Source organism: Centroberyx affinis, unplaced genomic scaffold, assembly GCF_046629955.1.
Source record: "Centroberyx affinis isolate AG114_WGS23_722 - 3 ecotype Tasmania unplaced genomic scaffold, CSIRO-AGI_Caff_v1 ptg005676l_1, whole genome shotgun sequence".
Lineage (NCBI taxonomy): Eukaryota > Metazoa > Chordata > Actinopteri > Beryciformes > Berycidae > Centroberyx > Centroberyx affinis.
The window spans coordinates 184,604-212,467 of record NW_027282863.1 but is presented as its reverse complement, the minus strand read 5'-3'; the positions used below and the strand labels follow the sequence as shown (position 1 = coordinate 212,467).

The 27,864-nt window shown below is 41.9% G+C and overlaps 1 protein-coding gene across 1 annotated transcript in view; it reads right to left on the bottom strand.

The window, feature by feature from the left end:
- Window positions 1-1,023: 1,023 nt before the first annotated feature.
- Window positions 1,024-27,864, bottom strand: part of cux1a (cut-like homeobox 1a) — a 182,952-nt gene continuing 156,111 nt past the window's right edge. Inside the window, exons 22-25 of the mRNA XM_071547106.1 lie at window positions 12,552-12,869; window positions 8,658-8,846; window positions 2,641-2,935; window positions 1,024-1,453 (exon numbers count right to left, since the gene is read on the bottom strand). Of these exons, the coding sequence (XP_071403207.1) occupies window positions 1,024-1,453; window positions 2,641-2,935; window positions 8,658-8,846; window positions 12,552-12,869 (1,232 nt within the window). The remainder of the gene's footprint in view (window positions 1,454-2,640; window positions 2,936-8,657; window positions 8,847-12,551; window positions 12,870-27,864) is intronic.

The following is a 27,864-nucleotide window of genomic DNA, read 5'->3' as shown; positions in this document are numbered from 1 at the left end:
GCACTACTTAACGAAGAGCTTCTACTCATGAGAAAGAACACTTACAGTCCGCTACCACAATATTTTAACCTTTTTCCTGAAATGACCATTGCGTTTGCTGATGAACATTAAAAAATGGGAATTAGAGTGATATATTTTTATCTTTCCTTTCAAACTGATGATTAGTATTTTCACTTTTTCAAAGATTTAGGAGTCAAATTAGTATGTTTAAAGTCGAACGACTGTGCAATCTCATAGTGGCAACCAAATTGCTGTAAAACTTTTCCTTTCACAGAGGGCAGAAAGAATTTGATATAAATGTTGTTTCCTTCTCAATGTAGTCTATAGCTCCTTGAGAATCCCCAAGCCATTAAATGGCGAATTGCAGGGCACAGAAAGGAGAGATTTGGGATAAAAGTCCTCAGGTCATTCCTCTCTCCTGTTGGCGCTTGGCTTTTCACTGTTATTGTTTTAATTATCGCTTGGCGATCCTTACTGGTTCAAAGTCAAACAACTACAACTGGAGTAAAAAGGAGGGAAAAAAATCCAAGAAAAAACAGAGAAAGGAGGAAATATTGTAATATTTAAGTCTGCTTTACATGGTGAAATTAAAAAACTCAATCACTCAAAGGGAAACACACGCACACATCCATACACACAAAAATAAAACCCCAAAATTGCCTTTCTGAATTTTTTCCTGTGGAGTGACACTTCTTTGTGAGTAGTGCAGTGTCTCTTGACTCTTTTGCACCTTTGGCCGATGGTGTTAAGGCCCTGTGGCCTGCAGGGCTCTGTTCTAAGTGCTTTTCTTTTCTTTTTTTTTCTTTATCTCCAAGACAAAACCAAGTCGTTGCTGCTGGTTAGTGTTCTCTCTCAGACACAAACCCCTCAACACCCCCTCTACACCCTCTATGATATGAAAGTCTTAAAAGATGCCAGTTCTCATCTGGCAAGAACTGCACCAGGCTTGGCCTTCAACTGTGCAGTCTGGGCACTAGAAAAATAGGCTCTCTCATCTCCTTATATTGTGACGGGAGGAATGTATTAGAACTCCCATTCGTGAGGCTCATCTTTACTGGCGGCCTTTTCCAGACGGTGGATGATATTATTGAGGTTGGCAGCTTTCTTCTTGCGCAGGCTGCTGTCACGGGGGTTACGGGCGGCAGCGGCAGAGGAGGTGGCTGCGGAGGCTGCGTGGCTGCCGTCGGGGAGGCTGAACAGGCTATCCAGGGCGCTGCCCATGTGGTGGCTGCTGGTGCCTTCCTCCATGTGGTCCAGCCCGCCGTCATCCTCCATTGACATCCCCCCCGTGGCGCTCAGGTCCAGGCCGGTCCGACTCTCCGTGGTGCCTTCGGACTCGGTGCCGTCGTAGTAGTCGCCCTCGCCGGCCTTGGCGGCCCGGCCGGACGGGGAGCCGCCCTCCCCCGCCGCGGCCTGAATCTCCTCGATGAAGAGCTCCCGGCGGATCCGAGATCTGGAGAACACCACAGGAACATCAACCACAAAGTTAGAAACATACACACAATGGGCCTCATTTAACAAGCAGTTTACAAACATTTTCCTCCGACTTAACTGTCCGTATGACCGAACGAAATTTACACCTAACACAGAGCATGTGTAAAGCATGTGTAAACAGTTTGTTTACGTTGCCATTTAGACACTTAGATATTTGACTTATACACTCCAACTTATATTACGTTGTTTTACTTTAGGAAGCTGCAGATACTCTGGAATACACTTTTATGCAGTGTTGGGGAAGCTACTTTGATTGAATTACTTAACACCGGAAGTAGTTGAACTACAGCAAAGCTACCCTAGGGAGATATCTAGTTTGGTTAACTAAAGCTACTTAGAAAAAGTAGTTCAAACTACTTTGTAAAAAAAAAAAGATCAAATTGACAATGTACATGTGATATGAAAATATTACAAAATATAATACAAAAAAGTCACATGCCAGCAAAAAATGCCACTCAATTGAGTTTATTGCAAAATGTGCCCACTTGTTCACAGGTCGTACATAAACCAAAAAATAAAATACCCCACTATTCATGGGAAAGTGCAAGGACTGTCAGAGTCCAGGTGGGGGTATTGCAGGAAGCAGGATTACTCAGTTAGCCAGGTGACTTCTAAAATAGCATCCAACAACTTCTCTGAACATTTGTTAATAAATGTGTAACAAGTACAACGGAATGCTTACTCCCCATTCGCTCCCGCAGTATAAATTCTAAAAGGGGGGGGGGGGCTGGTCAAAGGGGGTTCAATTACAGTAATGGTTAGGGTTTAATAAATACATAATAATAAATAAATAAAAATAAAAAATCATTCCTGTCTTTTTATGGCCAAAAATTGTTTGTAGTTTGTAGTTTCAGTGGCAAAAAAGAAAAATGGCAAAAAAGTAATTGAACTACTTGAATCACTATGCAAATATGAATGTAGTTGAACTACCAGCAAGCTACTGCAAAATGTAGTTAAACTACTAGTTTAATTACATGTAGTTCACTACTCCCCAACACTGTTTTTAGGGTACAGTGCTGGACAACAGATGTAGTGACATCTACAATTGTTCATTGTCCCACAGACAGAGCATTGTCCAGAAACAAAACAGGACTACACTCCATCAGCACACACTAGCCAGTCCAACACTTCTACCACCTCTGGTACCTGTAGTTGTGGAACCAGTTGATGACGGTGCTCGTCTTGAGGTTGAGCTGCGACGCCAGCTCTTCGATGGTTTTGGGCGAGGGGTAGGGCTTTTGCTGGTAGGCCCTCTTCAGAGCCTCCTTCTCCTCGGGAGCCAGCACCACCCGGGGTTTCTTCAGGTGGTGTTGCGCCGCCTGCTGGTGCTGGTGGACCCCGTGCTGAGGGCTCCCCCCCTGGCTGAAGTCGGTCCCCGGCAGGCTGCCCTCCCCGCTGCCTTGGCCTTCGCTCACGGAGCTGTGGCGTCGCTTCATGTAGGCTGATGGAGGTCAGAGAAGAAAGAGGAAAGGGTGAATGGGTCTATATGGCCTGTAGTAGTTGAGGTTACATTCAATGAAGGAAAGTCCCTTAAAGAAATGCACCAAGGTCTTAGGAGATTGTCCCATTAGTCAACTTAGCTGTTAAGTGATGAGAACATAGACACCAAAATCATCCATGTGTCCCGAGTAGATTGTTGATGTTTGTGCTCCATGCTAACCCCCACCCCATCACCCCTCCCCCTAACCATGTCTTTGCCACTGTTCTCTTCTTGTCTTATGTTACCTTGTGTCTGTGTTTTCTTGCCTTGATTGTGAAGTGCTGTACTTTCTAAACACTGTTTAGAAAAGCGCTATACAACTAATGTTATCTTTGTTGTCATTCTAAGTTGCCTTTTCTCCTTGTTGACTTATGTGTCACAGGTCTTTTCACTCTAAAAAAAAGGTTGTCTAAAACAGTGATTCTCAATCTTTTTCATATCAAGGACCCCTAATTTAGTCCACATTAGGGCCACGGACCCCCATTTGATGAGATTTTGTCTCTCTGACCCAAATCTGAGAATATTTGTATTGTTTGATATGATTTTGTCCAGAAATTTATAACTATCTGCATTGTAGGTAGAGAGATAACAGTGAAACTATGATCGATACAATCATTCTTCTACATTCTCTAATTGTGTTAACTTCTTGTAAATTAAATAATGCTGAAGTTTAACAATTCATCAGTTTGCTGGGGACCCCCTGGAACCCCCTCAAGGACCACTGGTGGTCCCCGGACCCCACGTTGAGAACCACTGGTCTAAAACAACAGGAGAGCAGGAAATATCCAGAACTTCAGAAACTCTGATCAAGATCATTCCTTAGAAGAAAAATCTATGGCCATATGCATCTGTTTTCCCAGATATGACTTATGTCTGTGCATCAAAATCATGTTGGATGAGGAACTCTGATATGAGACAAGCAACTGTCAAGAAAGCTCAAGCATCAGCAATGGACTGCACTGAGAATTTATTGCCTTTTAATGCCAAATTCAAATTTATTTCAACAAAACTGGCAAGTTAGACAGTGGATTATTTCAAAACTTACATATTTGACTGATACACTCCAACTTGGTATATTGCTCCTGGTATATGACTGGTCCATGAAAACCTGAGAGAAATGAAAACCTTGCTTGAGAGGAACTCAGATTTTTCTACCTCTCCACTGAGTCCTTATTCTCTCACTTAATGGGCTAGCCTCAGCAGTTAGGCTGAACCTGACCATTGGGAGCAAGATCTGAGGTTACAGGCCAACATCCACAATAAAAGACAATCAATATAACAGTTAAGTATTCCCTAACCTCAGCCTCGAGCATCATTGAACCTTTATGGGCATTTTCAGATGGGGTGGTATTGTCCTACAGGGAACTGTGTTTAAATGAAATGAACACACCAGCAGGGGGCAGTCTTGCCATAGAGATGATGATAAATACCTGGCTCTACGCTATCAACATTAGGTAGTATGGCAAACACAGGGAACCATCAGGAGTCTCCTAGTCCAGCTCCTCTTTTCACCAACATATTTAAAACAGGTTTATGTAACATTTAGTAGAGCAGCATCAGATTTATACCAATTTACAGACTGTTATTTGAATAGTGTTGTCTGGTGCAAATAATATCACCCATTATTTCCAGATGTGTTAAACTGCTGGCAGTCTCACAATCTAAATAAGTAACCCCCTATTTTGCAAAAGTATCTGTAATCTGACTGCAGAAATGGATTACAGTTACCAGTTCTGGAAATCAGATGACTGCAATGACGTTACATGTAATCCAGTGACTCTCAACCTTTTTCATATCAAGGACCCCTAATTTAGTAGACATTAGGGCCATGGACCCCCATTTGATGAGATTTTTGTCTCTCTGACCCAAATCTGAGAATATTTTTATTGTTATATATGATTTTGTCCAGAATTACATGGGTATCTGTATTGTAGGTGGAGCGATAACAGTGAAACTATGATCAAAATTATTCTTCAACATTCTATAATTGTTCTTGTAAATGAAATAATGAAGTTTAACAATTCATCAATTTGCTGGGGACCCCCTGGGATGCCCTGAAGGATCCCTGGTGGTCCCCGGACCCCATGTTGAGAACCACTGATGTAATCTATTACTCCCCTATGCAGAGGATGACATAGCTGCAACTTAAAATCCCAGCACCAGTCCAGACTTTTAAAAATTTCTGTGTGAAAATAAAGTAAACCATGGCTTTTCCATTGGAGGCACATTGATTATCTCTGTGAGCATTAATGTAACGTCATCTTGGCTGTAAAAACAGTGAGGAGGGACGGAGGGGTAGAACAAATTCATGTTTGTTATCTACTGGGAACAGGAGCAAATGTGTTTTTTTTTTCAATCCACCCAACTATGATACTTAAGGAGCCCCTCTGGGGTCACATGGTAGAATCAGTGTGAACGGATTTGTAAACTGTGCGAACGGATTTGTAAACTGTGTGCACGGATTTCTAAACCGTGCCCTCGGATTCACAATCCGTGTGAACAGATTTGTAAACTGTGCGAACGGATTTGTAAACTGTGCGAACGGATTTCAAAACCGTGCCCTCGGATTCACAATCCGTGTGAACGGATTTGTAAACTGTGCGAACGGATTGTGAAACGGTTTACAAATCTGTTCGCACAGTTTACAAATCCATGTGCACGGTTACATGCACTCTTCTGTTCTTCAGTGAATGGACCTGCCTTGCATGGACCGCGGTGACCACATCCACCAAGTAAGTTATCTAGATTTAATGGCAGATTTAACGATAGTGAAATGAGTTAAATTGATTTAGCTTTGTGTTTTTGGAGTTTCACGGCTTTTTTTTACAAATCCGTTCGCACGAATTTACACACTGAGTTTTTTTTTCTACCATGTGACCCCAGAGGGGCTCCGTAGATACTTATAAAAAGCGTCTATGCTTTATTTATCTGCTGAGGACCATTTCCATCAGTGTACTCTCACCAATACACTTTTCTATTTCAACTTTTAAGACTACGCCATTTTAAGAACCCAGTGCCATATCGCAAGAGCTTCATAATCCTGGCTGTGGAGCGTGAACGAACATGCTGCAGAGCATCCGGTAGGGCCTTTAGCATCATGGTTAATGAGGACCATCCTTGGGGGTGAGCTGATGATGCTGCACAACACCAGGCTGTGCCTCTGAATCACAGCATGGCCTAGGACCACGGCCACGACACCAAGGACCATCAATGTCACTTTTAGCCAGAGAGGAGTGTTAAACAGGCCTAATCACTCCAAGAATGTTCACTTAGCTGGCGAAAGACGGGAGGGGAGGGAAGGCTGGACGGAGTAAAGGGAGAAATGAGGGCTCTGACGAGTGCATTGGACTTTAAATAAGAGGGCCCCGGAGAGGCTGGGTGCTGTCATGTCTGATGAGAGCCTTGATATCTGGCACCCAGATCCATCTCGACAGCGCCTAGAAACACATACAGTACCCGCCACCCTCTGCACACACACACACACACACACACAAACAGATCATATACATACAAACAAATGCATGCGCACTCAAACACACATTCGACCCATCCCACCCCCCCCTCCCTCCGTTTTCACCTGGAGCGCATGGCTTGTTTGCTTTGACTTGAAAGCCCATGGACATATCTGGGCTATTAGAGGAGGAAAAGAGCAGTCAAAGAGGTCTCGCTGTCTTTTTCTCCGTCTCTCTCTCTCTCTCTCTCTCTCTCTCACTTTGCCTCATTTTATTCTCTATTTTCAGGCTGCGCTACATTTACAAGAGCTGCTCCGCTGCTAATTACCTTTTGTTCTCTCTTAGTTACTGATGTGCCCAGCTTCATTTGGATATATCAAATAGAACGTCATAGCAGGATTTTCAAACTCTCTCTTCAAATCTCTCCGTTATTAATTTGCCACAGCAAGGAACGCTATTTCTGGACCGTGTCAGTTGTCTTTTTTCATTCACGTCTGTTCAGCGCAAGAGATCAGACAGATAGGTCACATTCTCAAACTTGATGTTTGCAATTGCAGATAATCTTCAAAGGTCATATACTGCGTAGTAGCCCAGCCTGAACTTGAGAGAGCTCATAAGGGCATGAGCTCACTTGCTCTCTCATGCAGCCTGGTTTCATACATTTGAATAGAACAAATTGGTACTAATCTGATAGCATGGAGCAACTGTGAGCAGGTCAGTGGTTGGTTGTTCCCAAGTCCACAGGCGGATTATGAGACAAAGGGCCCCTGGGCACAGATACCTAGTAAGGGCCTTGGACAATAATGCAGTGCTTTACTGCTAAAGCGCTGTAGATAAACTGAGGGGAACACTCACTTTAACATAGGGCTGTGCAAAAAAATCGATACAGCTGAGTATTGCAATATTTTTTTCCATGATACTGTATCGATTTTCCAGCCCCTTGTATCGATACATTAAAAAAAATTATTCATGTTTTAAACTGATTTAAAATGTCCTTAAATTTCCCTCAAATCCCTCTGAATTAAATAGTTTTGACTCAATTTGTCCGCTGAGTTATCAATATAATGTGATGTACATATTAGACTACCCAGGTGGTACACAGCAAGTTGTATTTTCAGCTCTATTTTTACATTTTCAGTAAATTATGTATAGTATTGCAATGTATCGCAATATGTATCGTATCGCAATGTATCGTGATACGTATCGTATCGTGACCCATGTATCGTGATACATATCGTATCGTGAGGTCCTTGCCAATACCCAGCCTCACTTTTACAGTGCCATGGTGACACCTCAAAACAAATGTTTAGGTTGTTATAGGGGGAATTTTGGGGCTTTGGTGTTGATATAAATGAGTAAGCTGCAGGGCAGTAAATGTAAAGTTAGTGACAGCATCATCATGTATCAGGCTCTGGCTTAGGGGCCCCCCTGAGCTCTTGGGGGTAATCCATCCATGCCCAAGTCAGGAAAATTGTTTTCCAAAAAACAAAATCCTACCAAGAGCAAACAGTTAGCTAATTGTGGAGCCCCTTTCAGCTTTTTCTGTTCATATTTTTCAGTATTTCCCTCCCTGTCGCCTTTGAAACACAGCTTTCCTATCTTTTGCAAGGAATTAAGCCAGAGCATTCACAAATCAGCCTAAATTAAATCTCAAAGCAGATCAATGGGGCTGCCCATTGTAATGGTGATAGTTAGCCTCAGAGTGTGTTATCACAACTCATTTCAAAGCGATGCATCAATGAGCAAACCAAACGTGTAGCTTCTTTGAATATGCTTCAGTTCCTTCTTAGTAGAACTGCGTTTGCTCTAGTGGGTTCATAATTTAATTGTGGCCCTGTATAACCTAAGAGTCTAGTCTACAAGCTGGAGGCAAAGAATTTGTTTCCATTTAAAGAGATCAAGTTGACTTGAAGATGAGGTAAAAATGTTTTCTATTCCCCCATGTATGGATTTAATTTCACCTAAGACATTTTTAGGCGTGTCTAAGTGTATTTTTGCATCTTGTTCATTGGTTTTATGTCTCTCTATATCACTCTCTGCTGATTTGTTTTTGAAAAACAGTAGAGCTTGCAGAAAGAGAGAGAGAGAAGGAAAGAACAACGGGGATGGGGGAAAGCGAGGAAGGACGCAGGGAAAACAGTATGAAAACAGTAACCTTCCGTTTAGGAAAGAGCGGGGGCATGAATGTCCACAAATCTTGAAATCCCGAGAACAACAATCCCGAGACTTACCCTTCTTCTCCAGGCGCTTCATGTCCATCAGTTTCTCCACGTTGCGAGGGTCGTTGAGCCAGAGCTGCATCCGGACGAAGGGTTCGCGGCCCTTCAGGCTGAGTTTGTGCCAAGGCTTGGGCCGGGCCAGCAGGTCTGACACCGAGCCCTGGGTCAGGCCGAGGATGGTCTCGCCAAACAGACGCTGACCTGGAGAAGGGACTTGCTTCATTTAAAGCTGCATTAAGCAAGATATTTATGTAAAGACACACCCGACTTATCCGCATAAACCAGGAAGCGGGGCTGCAACAGAGAAGAGCGTGGTAAATGCTGTGTAGTTTACTGACTGTCACAATACAGGACTTCTGGGTACTGAAGTCCTCAGAATTCACAGTTACCTCTCACTGCCATTAGGGGCCGCCAAATAGGGCTGAACGATTTTGAAAAAATGTCTAATTGCGATGATTTTTGACTGATATTGCAATTGCGATATGATTTGCGATATTAGAGGGAATGATCATTTTTACATCATTATTCTCATTTTCATTGAAAAACGTATTCAAATGATTATGGTGTGATTTTTGCGGGGATCTCTACCAAACAAAGATGTTTTCTTAAGTCTGTAGAATATGATGTGTAGGCCAGGACATCTCTGCAGCACCACAATATTTCATTTAAAATGGTATTTTGACACACATTTCGCCTTTAATAAATATAGCCATATTGCGATTTCGATAAAATTTTGATTAATTGTTCAGCCCTACCGCCAACGTGTGAAAAGTGTATAGTGCAGCTTTTGCGAAGGAAATGTGTTCAGAATGACAAAACTTTGTGATGGTGGCTCCCTTCAACCAACAGCAGAGACGGTTTAAACAGCTTTGACACGGTTGCTTGAGCAGTGTGGCATTTTTTAAAGAACAAAGACAGTTAAAAAATGCGATCTGTGGATTCGCATGTATATAAAAATACAACAAACAAGGTTTTGTTGTGTGTTCCAGCATAACTGCTGCTGAGAGTCTCTTGAAAGTCTTTAAATGAGCTCTCTGAAAGAACCGTGGAGCTCCGATTCCCCTTTGGCAAGTCCCAGGGGAAGCCTAGAAATCTGTGTGTGTGTGTGTGTGTGTAGGGGGAGGTCTGGGATTTGGAAGGCCTACTCTATAGAGGAAGAGACAGCATTATACAGCAACCAGACTGTGCGAGTGAAAGAAAAACAGGTGAGGACAGTAACTGGTAGGGTTCTGATGTGTGTGATAGTTTATGAGCGAGACAGAGACCAATTGTGTTTCTGCTTTAGAGTGCATTTCAGCCAAATAGAGAAGACAAAATATACATATTATAGTGCTATTTTGTATGGTGGTATCACACCATGCCCGGTTAATCTAATGTACACCGATGAGTGATAGTGAACTCCCGACAATTTTAAATGGAACTGCACAGGTCTAAATGAAATCACTGTTCTCTGTTAGCCATAAATCAAAGTACATACCTATTACTGTCAAGTGGACCATTACATATAGTCTAGGAAGACCCATTTGAGAATAAATTGGATTTGGGGACAACCAAGGTAAAGGAAAAAGCAGTTGCAGGAGGGAGAGCCCTTTGTGCCCTAAATATTACGCCTAACGTGTTTTATGTAGAATCATTTTTCACATCATTTGGCCACACCACCATGACTGCAATGAGCAATCCGATTTTAGACCATGTGCGTCATCAGTGGCTATGGAGCAAAGCCATAAATCAGACAAGGAGGGAAGCGCCAACACAGCTCACATGCTAATGTGTCCTCTTTCGGGAGGGCGTTCAGGTAAGCCAGGCTGAAACAAGTGTACAGAGAGGAGAGAGAAGAGAGAGCAGCTAAAAGGCCAGGCCAGTGGAAGGTTAGCTGGCTGCTAACCACGGGACAGGGGAGTGATTTGAGGGGTTCCGACGATGGCTGCTTAAAGGAATAGTTCACCCAAAAATGAAAATTCTGTCATCATCTACTCACCCTGATGCCAAATGAAACACAGGTGAAATTTGTTAGTCCATATAACACACAGGGAGGCTGCCAGCACAACTTGTTAGCAGCCTTCTCCAAAACAATTCAAGTCAATGGGGACCTGTTCTTTAGAGTTCCAAAACAAAAACAGCCAAACAATCACACTGTGAATAGAAAGACCTATACACCATTATTTGTTGCAAATCAATCAGCTGTAGTTAAGATTTGCACTAAATGATGGTGTAAATATACTGTAGGTCTTTTTGGAACTCTGAAGAACTGGTCCCCACTGACTTCAGTTGTTTTGGAGAAGGCTGCTACCAAGTTGTGCTGGCAACCTCCCTGTGTGTTATATGGACAAACTTCACCTGTGTTTCAACTGGCATGAGGGTGAGTAGACGATGACAGAATTTTCATTTTTGGGTGAACTATTCCTTTAAACACCACAGTACATCACAGAGTAGCACAGAGGACAGGACCAAAGGCAGAGGAGGCAGGCAGAGGTGCGATGAAGGCTTCCCAGGCTGGGGACCGGGGAAGTGGGATAATGGTAAATGGTAAATATTCAATTCTCCAGGTATATAGAGAGAAAAATGAGACTAGGCCAATCAAAACAAAACTAAGAAAGTCATCAGTGCAAACTCCAGGTATTTCTATGCAGTAATACCATAAGGAGAAAGAGACTAAACAGAAATGTTTCTAACAAGGCCACCCCTCCACTCTTTTCATAGGCTCCTTGACAACTAAGGACGGTGTGTGAACTGGCTGCTCTCTCCTTGTTGTGCAAGAGAAGCACACATTTAATTTTAGCTGAGGCTAGAGTCTCCCGAGGAAGCTGGCCAGCTTGATGTAAAGTAGTAACTGTCTGGTTTTCTCTGATAGGCAGACACATAGCTGGTTCTAGGCATAGGCGACAAGGGCAGTTGCCCAGGGCGCCGTCCGTCACCGAGGATGCCGTTGTCCAGATGAGCCGAGCGCAAAAAAAAAAATCCATGTGAATCAGAATGCATTTTAACATTTTGTGATACTGCAGCAGTGAGTCTAGCAACACCGAAACAGACAAACAAATAAGTCTCATACTGTTTTGTAGTCCTGCTGTAGAGTGGCCGTCCGGCTCCATACAGGTACACACACCTGTATGGACGGGGGGGGGGGGTCATAAGTTCATCTCGAGTCCACCCTTCTCCCTCTGTCATTATTCTATCATTATCTACTTGCCCTCAGATGACTTTTTTTCAGTATATCACGGCCTTACTTGTCCTTACCTACAGTGACAGCAGTGTGTCCAGTAGAATCCAATGGTACACAGGGGCAATATGGGAGTCAAAAAGTGTCAACTTACTTTTTTTTTATTGATAGCGACAGTGTGAGAGAGAGACAGGAAGGTATGGGAGAGAGAGAGGGGAGGACATGCAGCAAATGACAGCTGCCGGATTCGAACCCGGGTCGCTGCGGGAAGGACTGAGCCTTATGGTATGCGCTCTACTCAGTTAGCCACCGGGCGCCCGCATTACACCATATTACACAGAAATGGTAGATAGAAAACATTAAGTGTGCATGTTATTAAGGTGTTGAAGTTAGGCAGGGACTACAATCGTGACTAACACATCATGGAAAGGCACACTGAAACACACACGGTCAAAAATAATGTTCAAGTTGATTTTAAATTTGGTACGTGTTCATTTTTTTCTTGACTGGGAGGACGTGAACTGTAAAATAAAATATGTAAAAAACACGATTCCTTGTGCATGTAAAAGCTACATCTGCATTGAAATCATTGTGCCGTGGCCATTTTTTTTTTGTACAAAATATGTACACCTATGTTAGATGGCCAAGGAATGCAATAGGAAAACATTGAACGGTTCAGTTCATCATGTAATGGTGAATTCACTGATATTGTGATAACTTGTGATTTTCCACACCCACTCCCAACTCACCCAGGTTGTTATCGGTCAGCACCTCCTTCACCTTCTTGGTGATGACGTAGGTGTCCAGCTCCGAGGACATGGCCACCATCTCCTGGATGCTGAGGCCCGAGTGGCCGGGGACGGGCAGGGGCGTGCTGGGCTGCAGCTCGCTGGGCTCGCTGGGCTCGCTGGCCTCCCTGGCTTCACGCCCGGCCGCTATCGCCCCGCCGCCGCTCAGCCCCTCGCCGCCGGCCGCCTGCTCCCCCAGGCTCTTCAGCGAATCCTCCACAGAGCTCAGCGGCGACTCCGGGGCGGGGCTGCAGCTGGCTGAGGTCTTAGGGGTATTTTCTGTAGGAGGAGAAAGAAAGAGGGAAAATAGGTTAGAATGAACCGCAGAGCCGTTCAGAAAGAAAGAGAGAGATGCCGAAAAATTGTTACTTCCAGGGTATCTGCAGGTTTCAGAAAGCTAAATTTAAGACTTTTTAAGAGATTTTTAATGCTACCTAGCATTGACTTTACGACCGTTTTAAACACCCAAATAAAATAAAGCAAAACCAAGATGCCCATGGCAAAAACCAGCCTATTTCTGACAAAAAAATTGGACAAAAAATTAATTTGGACAAATAGGGTGAATCTATGGCATCTCAGTTAGTGGGGATGGGACACCGCTGTTGCAGCCCCCCTTCCTGACAGGATAAGATGGCTGGAGTTTTACATAAAAACCTTGTCTACTGCAGCTTTAAGGGGCATGAAGTCCAACTGTGTTTAGGATGCATATTGTACTACTAACCCTGTTCTGTTGTTCTGTAAAGCAGACAGGATGCATATTGCACTATTATTCAATATGAATTTAAGAGTGGATATGCAACACAAAGAAACCCGTCATTACATGGTGGAAAATGTAAGACCTCTAATAACTGTTCTATGGCCTTATATTTACATTTATTTTAAGACATTTTCAGGCGTTTTTTAAAGTTCCATCTGTTTTTAATTGTAACTGTTTTTTTTTTTGTTTTTTTTCTTAGTTGTACCTGTTATTCCTATTTTTTATTCTTTTTTTTTTCGGCACACACTTTTATGTAAAGTTCAATCTGTTTTTAATTGTATCTCTGTTTGTTTGTGTGTTTTTAGTTGTACCTATTTACCTCATATATTACCTTTTATTCCATTTTCTATTATATAATATTTTTTAAATACATTTTTATTTTTCTATCATTCATTGTGGTAGTTTCACATCACTGCTTTGGGGTTTTATTGTACGTAAAGCACTTTGTAAACATTGTTTTTTAGAAAAGTGCTATACAAATAAAGTTATTATTATTATTATTATTATTTTGAATGTCCCACAGATACCCTGACTTCCCTAAACAAGTACAGGCCAAGTATAGTCATCACAGTGCTGCTCATGTAGAGGCCAGTTTCCCATATCTCTACTGTAAGGAGGAACACACTAAGACATTTTGCCCATGGTTAGTGTTCAGCATTGCTAACAGCGGCTCTACATGAACTAGATGTTTAACCTTGACTTGTCAGCATAAACGCTTTGAGAGAATGAATGGTGTTGCCCAGGGCTAACAGTCATACTGGGCTCTGTCAGCTTCACTACAACCTCCCTCACATCCCACCGCCCAATAACTGATGATGCTCACTGCACGGTCGATCAGTTTCCCTCCTTATGACAGCCTGACAGGAAGACAGGGTTCCCACCGTGTCCCCGATGTAAAAATTCCATGACTTTTCCACGGCCATGAGCGCTTCCCTGACCTAAAACTGTTCTTCCTTCCTGGTTTTATTCATGTTGTTTTTCAGTCTGGCTTCCAGTCCAGTCGGGCTGAAAGCCATCTAATGTAATGAATGTGTATTGGAAAATTAAAGTGGTTATATTCCTGGGAAGTGGCCAAATTTGTAAATATTCTTCAATTTCCCCAGATACAAACTCCCTGACTTTCCCACAATATTATTATATATAGCAGATGATCTTATTCATTGATTTTTTTTTTACTTTCCATACTATGAAGCAGTGGTTCTCAACGTGGGGTCCAGGGATCACCAGGGGTCCTTGAGGACATTCCAGGGGGTCCCCAGTAAATTGATGAATTGTTAAACTTCATTATTTTGTCATTTTAGAATGACTATTTTGATCATAGTTTCTCTGTTATCTCTCTACCTACAGTACAGATAGTCATGGAATTCTATACAAAATCACATCTGACAATAAAAAATATTCTCAGATTTGGGTCTGAGAGACAATATCTCATCAAATGGGGGTCTGTGGCCCTAATGTGGACTAAATTAGGGGTCCTTGATATGAAAAAGGTTGAGAACCACTGCTATAAAGCACTTTGTAACCGCCTTTATTTTTAATCGGACATGGCTAAAAGCGCCCTTAAATTTAAACTGACAGTTTTTACATTCACTTAATAGTCAGTCTGTCCTCTCACATCCCAAAGAAAAGGGCAAAAAAAGGCCAAAACATCAAACAATGTATTGTTGTCCAGATTCTTCCAGAGCTCACTGTACTCTCTGTATCTGTATGTGTGTGTGAGTGTGTGTATGTGTTTGACCTAGATGGCAGGCACACCTCATCAATCTCCTTCAGCCGAGGCCAGGAGCAAGGCCACAGTGTACACACACTCACACACACATACACACACACACACACACACATATACACGCACATGCATACCAAGGTCCTTGTAGCTGCCAACCATGGGACAAGTAGAGGGGAGTATGTATGTGTGTGTGTGTGTGTGTGTGTGTGTCAGAGTGAGGAACAAGGATGGTACAGGTGACACCCAAGGTGGTATGCATATGATGTGTGATATGTGTGTGCATGAATAAGTGCACTCATCAAACCTTTTACTTTTATTTTCAGAACTGTTAAATTATGGAATTCATTACAATAACTCACTCAAGAACAGTACGGCAGTTGGATTGTTGATTGCAAGATTTCAAGATTCAAATGTAGTTATCATCACACTATTGTATTGCACTGTCAGTAGGTTTGTAGAGTATTGGTATTATAGGTGAACACATGTAGATGAATATGTGTATATATGTAGGTCCATACAGGATATGTGCCAATGTATGTAGGTTATATGTGTGTATGTATGCATGTATGTGTATGATATGTGTGTGTGTCAACAATTATGTGTTGTATTATTATTAATTATTGTATGTTTAAATGTGGACTCTTGGAAAATTAGCCAATGGGCTAAAAGAGATCCAAATAAAATCAAATAAAATCAAACCAACTTTACATTTGGTTCTGTTACATAAATGAGAATATCAGAAACTGAAAAAATAAATGCTGGATAGCTTTTGCTGAGCTTAATTGGACTTTGTTAAATACAGAATACATTACAGGTGCAGGTCAGAGTCACACACACACACACACACACACACACTCCTAAAGACAACTCCTTCAACTGTGTAGTGAGCAGTAAGTGTAAAGCAGGCTGACTCCTATCCACTGAGTATGGAACTGACTTGTCTAGTCTCACACCAGGCGATCCCACTGTGGGTTATACAAGCAAACACTGTCTGATGCTGTTGGCTCAAGCGATGGCTTGACGTTTCAGAAGGTAAACAGAAAGAAAAAAAAATCATCTTTCACTTGTGATGAGTGCGAGTGTTTGTGATCGTAAGATACATGGAAGTCACACACTGCAAACAAAGAGATCCAGAGAGAGGCTCTCCTCTTACTCTGTGTCAAGGTGTCTGTATGTGAAGGATTTATCTGTGTGTGTGTGTGTGTTTGTGCGCGTATGTGTGTGTGTTTGTTTGGGTGGTGGCTGCGGCCTTCAAGTGAGCAGCCTAGAGGAGCCATCATTAGTGATTACCACCCTGCTGAAAACAGCTGAAAATGAGTGTGTGTGTGTGTGTGTGTGTGTGTGTGTGTGTGTGTATGCAGTCAGTTTAGATATCCCGCCCAGTCGTCCTGGTGTAAGACGTCTTGACAGTCCAGCCATGTTACTGTGGTACAGATCCCCAAGGACATGATGCGTGTTGAGGGGGTCGGGGCAGGAGGTGGTGGTGTGGTGGGCGTCGGAAAAAACGTCCCAGGGGCTTTTTCATATATGTTACAGCTTGTATCGCATATTTCATATATGCGTGTACACAGCGTTTGCGAATACGACTGGAACCTTTGTTTTTGATTTTTTCATTTCATTCACTCTGTATTTGTTAATAAATCAGGTAATCTCATTGAGATGGATTTCTGTTTTTCAAGAGACACCAAACGAATTCCATTTATAATAAAAATTCCATTATAAAAAGCAAACATTGTAGAAATGTCAAATATCATTGCTTTAAAATCATTAAATCTTGCACACCGCAGCCATCTATGACCTTACATGAGTGTGTGTGTGTGTGTGTTAGCATTGGAGAAGAATTAAGGATGAGTTGTGACTGAGGAGGACACGGCGAGTGCTTCTAATAGGAGAGTTTACTTCATTTCTTATGGCAAATACATCTATAGAGGCTTTCGGGTGGCATAAAACACCCCCTGGCGGCCATATTGGAGGTCTTCAGCTCTTGACCAGCTGATTGTAATTACCTCCACCAAGGAGGTTATGTTTTCGGTGCCGTTTGTTTGTCTGTTAGCGGGATTACGCAAAAAACTACTGGCCCGATTTTCATGAAACTTGGTGGAAGGGTGTAGCATGGGCCAAGGAAGAACCCAGTAAATTTTGGAGCGGATCCGGATCTGACTCATGAACAAGCAATAATAGCACAAACCTTCTCTCTGCGCTCTCTGAGTGCCCTTCTAGTTTTCAATGTGCAACTTGGCATCTCAACAGAACTGAATAGACATGGTTAAATTCTGTGCTGTTACTGGGAACTGATTATTTCATTATTGATCCATCTGATTGATTTTGTGTTTAGATAATGTCAGCTTGTTAGCTAGCTAACCATAGTATCTGGTCAGCTAACCATTACTTTCTTGTTGTTAACACATCTGATTAGCACACTAGTTAGCGTATCTAGTAGCAGCTAGGGTTAGTAGTGGCTAATATTTGCATATTAAAGGCCCAATATGTAACTTTTCCGCATTAAAATGTCTAAAATCGACTGGACCTATGTTATATATTTTGTTGAGTTGTGTACTTACATTATCCCAAATGTTTTCAACAATTTTCAAACCTAGAGAAACCCGTAATTTTATTCAAGGTAACGGTCCGTTTCATTTGGTTGCCTGTCAGTGGCGTCAGATCCCCTTTACCCTGATGATCATCTTGTGCGCGTGCATCGGCGTTGTGGTTGTCCGCCAGAAAATTTGATTTTTAAGCTAAGCTTAAGCTTTAAGAGTTTTAAGCCACATTTTTACGATACACTTTTTAGATCTTGGTCGTTTTTAACTATATCTTTTAACCGGATGAAGGATTTTAGTCATCGGACGTCTGGATCTTAAGTTATCAGAGAAACAAGCTGAGCAAACGTTAGCAGCAGCTCGGCTCGTCCTCTGTCTGCCGAACAGCGTCAGAGAAACACTGATTTTTAACGTGAAACTGCTTTATTCAGTGTTTTTACCGGTTTTAATCACCGGGTCCGTTTGTTCTGGAGAGGAGGAGACCTCTGCGGATAATTCGGCTCCCGGTAAAAACCTCCTGAACGATGAACACTGAAGGAATCCTAACCAGGAGAAGCTGACTGCAGAGCACCGTCTGTCTGTCTGTGAGAAACCGTACGGCAATGGTGGTTGTTTAACAATGAAGACTACAACTCCCATGATCCCACGTTACTTCACGACGTCATCAAACTCCGTCTTCTGTTATTGTTTTAATTGAGAGACCCCTAACGGAAGAAAATTACATATTACAAATACAATTACATATTGTGCGTTTAACATTAGCATCAGTTGCTTTGCTAAATTAGCCTGTTGGCTAGTTAGCTAGCTAACAAAACCAAAAATGTTTGTTCAGGTTAAGTGAGCTGACTCTTCTCAAGCTACAACTCAGAGTGTAACTAGGTAGAAACTAGGGCTAAATAGATTTGGAAACAAATGTACCTTTATTCACTTTTACTTATAATCTCACTGAATGGATCTACAGCCACACCACAACAAGCTTGTTTCAGCTATCTCTCTTTTTCAGGCCTGGTTGATTTAGACAATATTAACTAGCCAATTCTCCAGTGCACCTCCATGATGGAGCCACACCTGGTTGATAGGAGATTTGTGACACAAAGCCTCTATTGGTCATCCTGGGGACCCATAGTCAACCCAGTAGATCCAGGCACTTTTCAACTAGTAGTTCCTGTTTACAGCGGTGGATATTGCCATCCAGGGAAACAAAGCTTGAATGATAATCATGCATGTCTAAAAGTTCTACCAAAGTGAAATATGGCTTAAAGCGCCACACACGCAGACAAACACACACACACACACAGATACAGGAGGTATTTGAAGGTGTGTGTGTGTGTACTGTTCAACCTTCACCCGAGAACCCTTCAGAGAGTCTACATATAGTCCTGCTAACTATAGTCCCTTCTAATTCCATTTACTCTCTATTTGTCCCATGCCCTCCATCCAGCTCTACTGTGCATACACTTTTTACTCTTTTTATGCACACACACACAAACACACACACACACACACACACACACACACACGTTGCATGGACTTCTGTTTAAATTTACAAAATGTCACTTTAACAGGGTTCCCTCCACTCCCTGATGTAAAATTCCATGACTTTTACACGACTTTCTATAAATGAGTCAGAGCGTTATATTCCTGCTATATGCTATATTCCTGGAAAGTGATCCATTTGTAAAATTCCCTGATATTCCCCGACTTCCCCACAGAATTGATCAAATTCCCTGACTTTCCCTGTTAAGAATACCCCTCTCAAAACTCCAAGAATTCCATGACCAGTAGGAATGCTGCTTTAAGTGTTAAATATCAGTTTCTTCCTCCTCCCACATATGCAAGCAGACAATAGATTTAGATCCAGTTTCTTCCCACAGTCCAAAGACATGCATGACAGGTGAACTGGAGAATGCAAATTGTGAATGAATGTGAATGTGAGCACTCATGCTCACATTCACATTCATTCACAAAATACAAATATTTGCCCATCAATCTGTGTCTGCCTATCTGTGTTAGCCCTGTGATGAACTGATGACCTTCCGCCCAGTGCATGCTGGGATAGACTGCAGCCCCCCCATGACCCTGACTAAGAATAAGCGGGTATGGAAAAAGAATGAATGAATGTAGTAGAATGCCTTTCATATAAAAAACGTCAACCAAATAACATTTAAACGTTGAATTTAAGCATTTGACAGTTTCTCAATACCTGCTGTTGAATGTAACCCATGAATTTTTCTTTCCCTTTTTTTTTTTTTTGCTCCCTCTGATCCCGATCTGTCCATTCTAAGTCATCAGTGTAATCCATGTATTGTCAGGGCTAATTTGCTGTAAAAATGATTGAGAAAGGGTAGTTAATGTAGGACAGCCAGTGAACGTAATCAATCAAGCTGTACTGTGGGCACTGCTAGTGGGGATCTGGGTCCAACCTATTCATCACTCACCACCACTTCTGCTCGCATATTAATTAGCTGGCATAGTGTGTGTGTGTGTGTGTTGGTGGGGAGTAAGGCTAGGGTGTCCATTCTCCCCTCTCATTATCATACATCAGGGTTCGTACGCTGTAATTCAGTACAACAGCTCTCCTAGACCCCACCCCCCATAAGTTCACACCCTGACAAAATAAAACACACATGTGAAATGGGGATTTTCACATTTCACATCTTGCATTAGTGCAGATTTTATTGTAAAATCCAGCTGTCTTATCAGCCTAAACCAGGAAACGTCCTATCCCCACGGATTGAGATTCACCCGATTTGTCGTTATAGTCACTGGTGGGAAATCTTCTCCAACCCATCTTTGTAGGTACCCCATTGGCTGATATGTGTGTGGATGTATATGATTGGTTGTCTTTTATTTTTTTTACCTTTTTGAATTTTTTCTGTTACCCTATTTAAATGTTGTTTGTAATGTGTTTCATGATGACCCTGATGAAGGCCACAAGCCGAAACGCTTTGGGCTAACAATAAACTTGTTCTATATACTACAAGTGTTGCTGGAGTTTTGACCTTTTTAGACCTTTTTCCCTTCTCCATGCACATTGGAAGTAGGTGAAGTTGTCTCAGAAACCCCTACTCTGGGAAATCTTCTCCACAGAGGAAGCGACAAATACAGACTTAAAGGCTACACATTTCAATATGATTAGACTAGGCAAGCTCTTGGTTGATTTATCTCATTATCTCGAGAAAACAAAAGGCAGATTTCTCGAGATAACGAGATAATTTATCACGAGAAAACGACTTTTGTTTTCTCAAGATCACGGAATAATTATGGAGAACTCGAAAATGAGTGTCAGGTTCATTTGATCACACCTGATTTCAGCATTCAAGATCACTGTCACGACTGTCGGGGAGGATTCATAACTGAACAATAAGTCAAGGCATAAATGTGTAGTTTTGTTTGCTGTTACGATTTTCAGCTTAAATCAGTTGCTACAGTTGTCAAGACGCCATCTATGCATGCTGGCATGGCTCCTGATCTCTGATAAACATTATAAGTAATAAGAGGAAACGACATTTTGTTTTCTCGTGATAACGGGTTGATTATCTCGTTATCTCGAGATAACAAAGCTTGTTTTCTCGAGATAACGAGATAATTAACTTGTGATCGCGAGATAACGGCATTAAAAAAAATAATTGCAAGCACGGCCGTTCTCGGCTTCCATAGCTGCGTGCTCCCGTCGTTAGGTGGAAAACTCAGCCGTCTTAATGCAGTCTTTTTCTCGTCTTGACCATTACGACAAAATCAAACATGTTTAATATCATCTTAAGTCTTTAGTCTTGGCTCAAACGGTGCATGATTGTCAACTAAACGATTTATTATGTTACCGCCAATAGGTGCGCTGTCTTTGGCTGACATCCGCACCTGTAGTGACAGGTGACAAGGCTCTACAGACAGAGTAGTAAACACGGCGATGCCGGCGGGGAAGCACCAGTCCCGGTTCCGTTGGACCGTTTAACCGGAGGAGAAACTGGTGAAGCTGTGGAGAGAACGAGAGTCGATCTCTCTCTTTATTTCTCTCTCTGCGTGTTGCGTATGTGTGGTTTGCTGTATGTGTGTGATGGTGGAGGAAGGGGATGTTGTAGCTTCATTCACACTCAAACATCATAGGCCATTATCAGTGTTTGTGAGCCTGTATAATCCTTCACATGCACTGAAAACCTGGAGCTACTACCAAATCTGTGAAAAATCCTGCTGGAGTCTTTTAATGTGTGATGCCGCATGATCCTCAGGCTTAACAGAATCTTAAAATGTGAGCAGCTCTAGGACTAAAAACTCATGACTTGAGACAAATTGTTGTTAAATGTGAGAGTGACTAAATGCCTTCTAATGTATGGCAGGCATAAGTTACAAGAACAAAAACAAGTGGTTGAAATGGCTATCAGTCTTCCTTCTCCAGATATTCAGTATTAGCAGAATTCAGCAGAATTGCATTTTTTCCATCCTTTTATTTCTTTTATTTATTTGTTTTTAAAAAATTTTTTTGTCTGGTGTAAATGTAGGAGTGATGGACTTGACTCCCAACAGACAATTAACATTATGAAGCCAGATAGGGTTATTTGGTTTGACAGCTCTTGGAGTGTTGAAACTAGAACCACAGTCAACATTCCTTCACTTTATTTCAAATTAGATACCATTTTAACTAATCAGTGGTGTGTTTGCAGTTATGATTTTGTATTATATGATATTGCAGATGTAGTAGTTTGAACTACTTTTTCTACGTAACTTTAGTTAACCAAACTATATTTGTCTATTCGTCTATATATTAATATTCAACTTCTTCCAGTGTGAAGTAACTGGTAGCTTGTAAAACTAGACTTAAAACTAGCTTCCCTAAAAGTGTACCTCTGGCTGGGCCGCTGCTCGTCTTGCCAGCCCACTTCCCCTTTAATTAGCTGGGATCCAATTAACGTGTCTGCGGTCGCATTGGCTCCAACGGGTCCTGTGTGATGTCTGGTGTGTGTGTGTGTGTCGTGGGTAACGAGCAGTGAGTGGTGTGGCTGTGTACTTTTGTTTTGGATTGAGTTCTATATCAAGTCTAGGAGCGACCTGTCCCTGAATTTGATGATGTTACAGAGATGCGTTTGGAGCAAGTATATTTTCATCTTTCAAAACAGCCTGAGCCAATTTTGACTTGATTCAATTCATTACAAACCAAGCCAAACCAAACTGTACTTCTGCAAACTAAACCAAAGTCATGGCCCTGCAGGCTGAACCAGAGAGGACATCTGATCTGATCCAAACCTCTGCCAGTGTTTCATTCAAAATGACTATTTATTAAGGTAGGTCTGATATATAGGTTTGCTGATATCATCCTTATATTAAATATAAGTCTATTATATAAATATAATAAATCCTGAATGTCCTGTACCATCAATTTTCATAGTAGTAGTGGTCATAACTTTAATACTAGGCCTGCATCAAGAGGTTGCTTTTATTGTTGTTGTTTCATTGTTGTAGTTTGCTTGTTTTTTTTTTTTGTTATTCTCTGTTTCTTTTTGCCTTGGATTTTAAATACATTATTGTTTTGCATTATGATGTAATGTTTACTTGTGTGGACCCTAGGAAGAGTAATTGCTACCTTGGTGATGGTTAATGGGGATCCAAATAAATAAATAAATACATATTACAAATGGGATCTGGTCCAGTCTGATATGATGGATATGATGCAATTTGATTACATATTTATTATATACTACTATGGTTGACTATGGGAAACCCTTCACCTGAACTAATTCTAATGCAACATTCTGATCTTGAATATCGGCAGCTTCAATACAAAAATAGTGGTACTGGTATCTGCCTTCAAGCACCCATTGTGGTAGAAGTCTACTGTTTCCCCATTGGGTCTTCATGACTTGAAGTTCAGTGCTGAATTTTTCAAATGACTGATTATCATGTAAAATGTGACCAAAGGTATTGAGTTATCTAATAACTTCAGAAAGCTTCCAGTGTGCTTTACTTCCAGGCCCCCAGAGTAGGTGTGGAGTCATTCCTATGTTCCCAGGGCCCTATGTTCCCAGGGTCCTATGTTCCCCAGTTCTACATATGTGCTCTCCCAGGGTCCTATGTTCCCATGGTCCTATGTTACCAGGGTCCTATGTTCCGCAGCTCTATATAGCACATAATGGGAACCTGAAAAAGATGTTCCCCAGCTCTGTATTCGCTTAATATGGTTAGTTAGGGTTAGGGTTGGGTTAGGGTTTAGGGTTAAACATAGGACCCTGGGAACATAGATACGCTCCCGTAGGTATCACATTATCATGGTGGACACCTAATGGTAGAATTAATCTCTCCATATGTGTATGAGTGAGTGCGTATGGCACACGGCAGACAGGATCTAGCTAGTTTCCTTCCAATCCAAGGCCAGCGCGGGGCCAAAATGAACGAACAAATCATTTTGAACGAGTCTTTCTTGAGCTCGAAACGTACCGAGTCTCTAGTGGTACGTACTGGTTCCTCCCACTTCGAGTTTCCATCAAGTTCATTGAACAAGTCCGGCTAGTTGCCTTTCTCCCCACCCGCTCTCGTTCAAGCATATGCACTGAGACAAATAGCTTCTGTAAATGATCAAAGTACATGCTACAGTGAGCCACAGTACCGCCATGTACCTTCACAAACAAAGACTTTTTGAGGCAGTAGTACATTGTTGAGTGAGCCGTTAATTCGGGTTTTCGAGTTTCAGTACGTAAGTAACCCGTATACCAGTGGTTCTCAACGAGGGGTCCGGGGACCACCAGGGGTCCTTGAGGGGGTTCCAGGGGGTCCCCAGCAAACTGATGACATTCATTTACAAGAAGTTAACACAATTAGAGAATGTAGAAGAATGACTGTTTTGATCATAGTTGCACTGTTATCTCTCTACCTACAATACAGATAGTCATGGAATTCTGGACAAAATCATATCTAGCAATAAAAGATATTCTCAGATTTGGGTCCGAGAGACAAAATCTCATCATATGGGGGTCCGTGGCTCTAATGTGGACTAAATTAGGGTCCTTGATATGAAAAAGGTTGAGAATCACTGCCGTATACTGAATACTGGACTCGACATGGCAGCGGTACTGAATGCTGGAGTTACAGCCTGCAAATCACACTGTGCCTGCGGTACTTTACCACAAAAGAACTACTGTTTCTTTGTAGGGACGCTAAGTTGATAGACATGGTTTCACTGAAAAAAGAGACAATATTCTTTGTGTTAGTATGACAACCCAGTGTATGTTCTTGTATTGAGCGGTTTGTATAGTTTTGAGTCGTGCGCCGACTTGTGTTTTTCCCCTCGGGGCTTGCCATACTCAGATACTGCTTTGTTGAACGACTCGTTCCTGTGCCTGGATACTGAAAACTCAAACTCGACTCCACATGGCAGGAGTATCAAACGCTCGAGATGCTGCTCGTCTGGGACAGCTTGCAGATACTGTGTCTGCGGTGTGGGGTGAGGCTCGCGGCTGCAGTTTTCAGCTTGGTTGGTAGTTAATTGTTTTGTATATTGGTGTAACTAACGTTTTAGTTGTACTCAAGAAATATTGTAAATAATCTTAAATAAAAGTGTACTTTTGTAGTTTGCAAATTATTTTCTTAATAACAAACACACACCAAATAGAAAATTACTATTACTAGAATTTATAACCTCCTCCTCTCCTTGTCTCCTCTCCTCTTCTCCTCCTCTCCTCTCCTTGTCTCCTCCTCTCCTATTCTCCTCCTCTCCTCCTCTCCTCTCCTCCTCTCCTCTCCTTGTCTTCTCTCCTCTCCTTGTCTCCTCTCCTCCTCCTTTCTTCTCCTCCTCTCCTCTCCTCTCCTCTCCTCTCTTCTCCTTGTCTCCTCTCCTCTCCGTGTTTCCTCTCCTCCCCTTTCCTCTCCTCCTCTCCTCGCCTTGTCTCCTGTCCTCTCCCCTCTCCTCTCCTCTCTCCTCCCTTGTCCTTGTTTCCTCTCCTCCTCTCCTCTCCTTGTCTCCTCCTCCTCTCCTCTCGGGACCCACAAACACACAAACCGCTCTCCAATTATAGTAGTGGGATAGTGTTTGTCTCAACATATAAAATAGACAAACAAAACCAGTCAAATTAAAAATAAAACACTTTGCGTGATTTCGTAGGTTATAATTAAAATGGCATGATAAAATTATAAAATAAATACAATTTAAATGGATTCGGCATGTGCTGTCACCATGCATGTATTGCATTGACTCCCTTCACAATACTAGCAAATTAGCATGCCCTGCCCTCTCTTTTCTAAATGACTGATAGCTCAATCTAAGGAAAAAAAAACGTGAAAACCCCAATTCATTTTGAGGTAGTGACTCGTTATGAAGGATTCACCGAAAGATTTGTTCTGCCCAACACTATCCAAGGCCCAGCAGAATTTAACCTGCTGACAAGGACAATGGCAATCTGGCTTCCAAAGCTGACTCATGCTTCTATTCAAGTACAGACACACTCATGCATACTCGCATGACACACACACACACACACACACAAACACAGACACACAGACCCATAACGGCACACAAGTTAAAAGTTGAGTTCTTGTAACATTTATGGTTTAGGCTGCTTTCTCACTAAATTTAGGTCCACGCCAGATAGTGCCGTCTCTTCCATTACACAAGGCCCCCTGCCGCCTGGTGATGATATAAGTCACTTATTATAATTGCACCGCATTATTATATTCATGGGCCTCCATCCTCATCGCTTATCTAAGAGAACCAAGGCTTCTTTTAATGTATACGTTCTTTTTTATTCCGTTTTTGGACCATTTGTAAATGTATAATCATTCTTTTATCATTCTATAGGTTGTGTATCCATGTTTTCTCTCTCGTCGCTCTCTCTCTGTTGCGCTCCACATGTCTTTATTCTGTGTGTGACTCGACCCTGACACTTCCCCCGTTCGTTACCATTCATTCTTTCGCGTTCCCTTCGACTGGCAAGCTTTCTAGCTCGGCTCGCATCCATATACATTGCCGTAGGGCCAGACCATGCAAATGATTCGAAAAAGCCTAGCTCCGCCTGTAAATGGCTGAAATGCAACATAGAAGTACTGCTGTAACGTCTGAAATCTCAGGTTTTGAATGCAAAAAAAACCCAGAATCGTGCTATCATAAACTCATAAATAAATAAATTAATCATATATTCAAATTGTATTAAAAAATGTACAAGGCATGGCATCTAGGCCCCCAGAGCGGGCCTGTTGACTCTAGAGGTTTAAAAATATAAAAACGAATCTTTTAGGAGACAAAAGCCTTCATCACTACCTCAGTTTCATTATGTTCAAAACTATTATATTATGTTCAAAATATGCCCGCTTTTTGGCTACAGAAAAGCTACAGCTACAGAAATTGTGTTGGTGCATCTTAACAATCATGGGTGCAAAATGTCATTCTGTCTTAAGTTTAAATGTTAATATTTGCTAAGCTTGCTATGTGGCAACATTAACATTTTGCTGCGTGTGCAGAATTAGGGGTTCAAAGTGGATTTCCAAGTAATGTCTTGGTTAGCTATCAATAGCTAATGTTAGTTCTCTTACCCTTCAGTCTATTAAAAGCATGTTTAATGTTAGTTTAGATAATGAAACAATATGGTGGACTTATAATAAGTGACTTATATCATCACCAGGTGGGAGGGGGCCCCCAAATACTTCTTGATGTGTGAACCAGCGCTGCTATTTATTGTGTTATTTGAAAATAAATACAGCACTCAGTATTCTACACCTGTTGTGTTGATTTAGAGCAAAAAGCTCTTCCTTTGACCTGCAAACACAACTCAGAAATGTTCAACGCCGCTGTGCTGACTCTCCCCAAGGGGGGCCCCTGAGACATTTGCGCTTGATGCCCCCAAAATGCTATAGCCGGTGCCAGAGACTTGTGTAGGAAGAGAGACTACTTAATGCACCTTTAAACAAAGATACAATCTTTACAGTTTAAATTAATTTGATTTTGGCCTTCCTCGTTGCTTGCTTCATTCGATAATAGTTCATAGTTCAAGGCAGAGTGATACAGTTGTAAGGCACAAATGTATACATTGCAGTCAAAAGAATTTCCCTCGTCCAATCACAATGCGTGGTCGGAAAAGTAATGTATACAGGGTTCCTACACATTTTCAATTAAAAAATTCCATACTTTTTCCAGACCTTGATTTGTTTTGAAGATTTTGTCTGGTGTTCAATATGATTTACGCAGATAGACATCTTGCCCCTGCTAACTAGGTCATATCACTGTATAGATGAAGATTGTTCTTCACAGCGACAAATATCACAATATGTGAGATG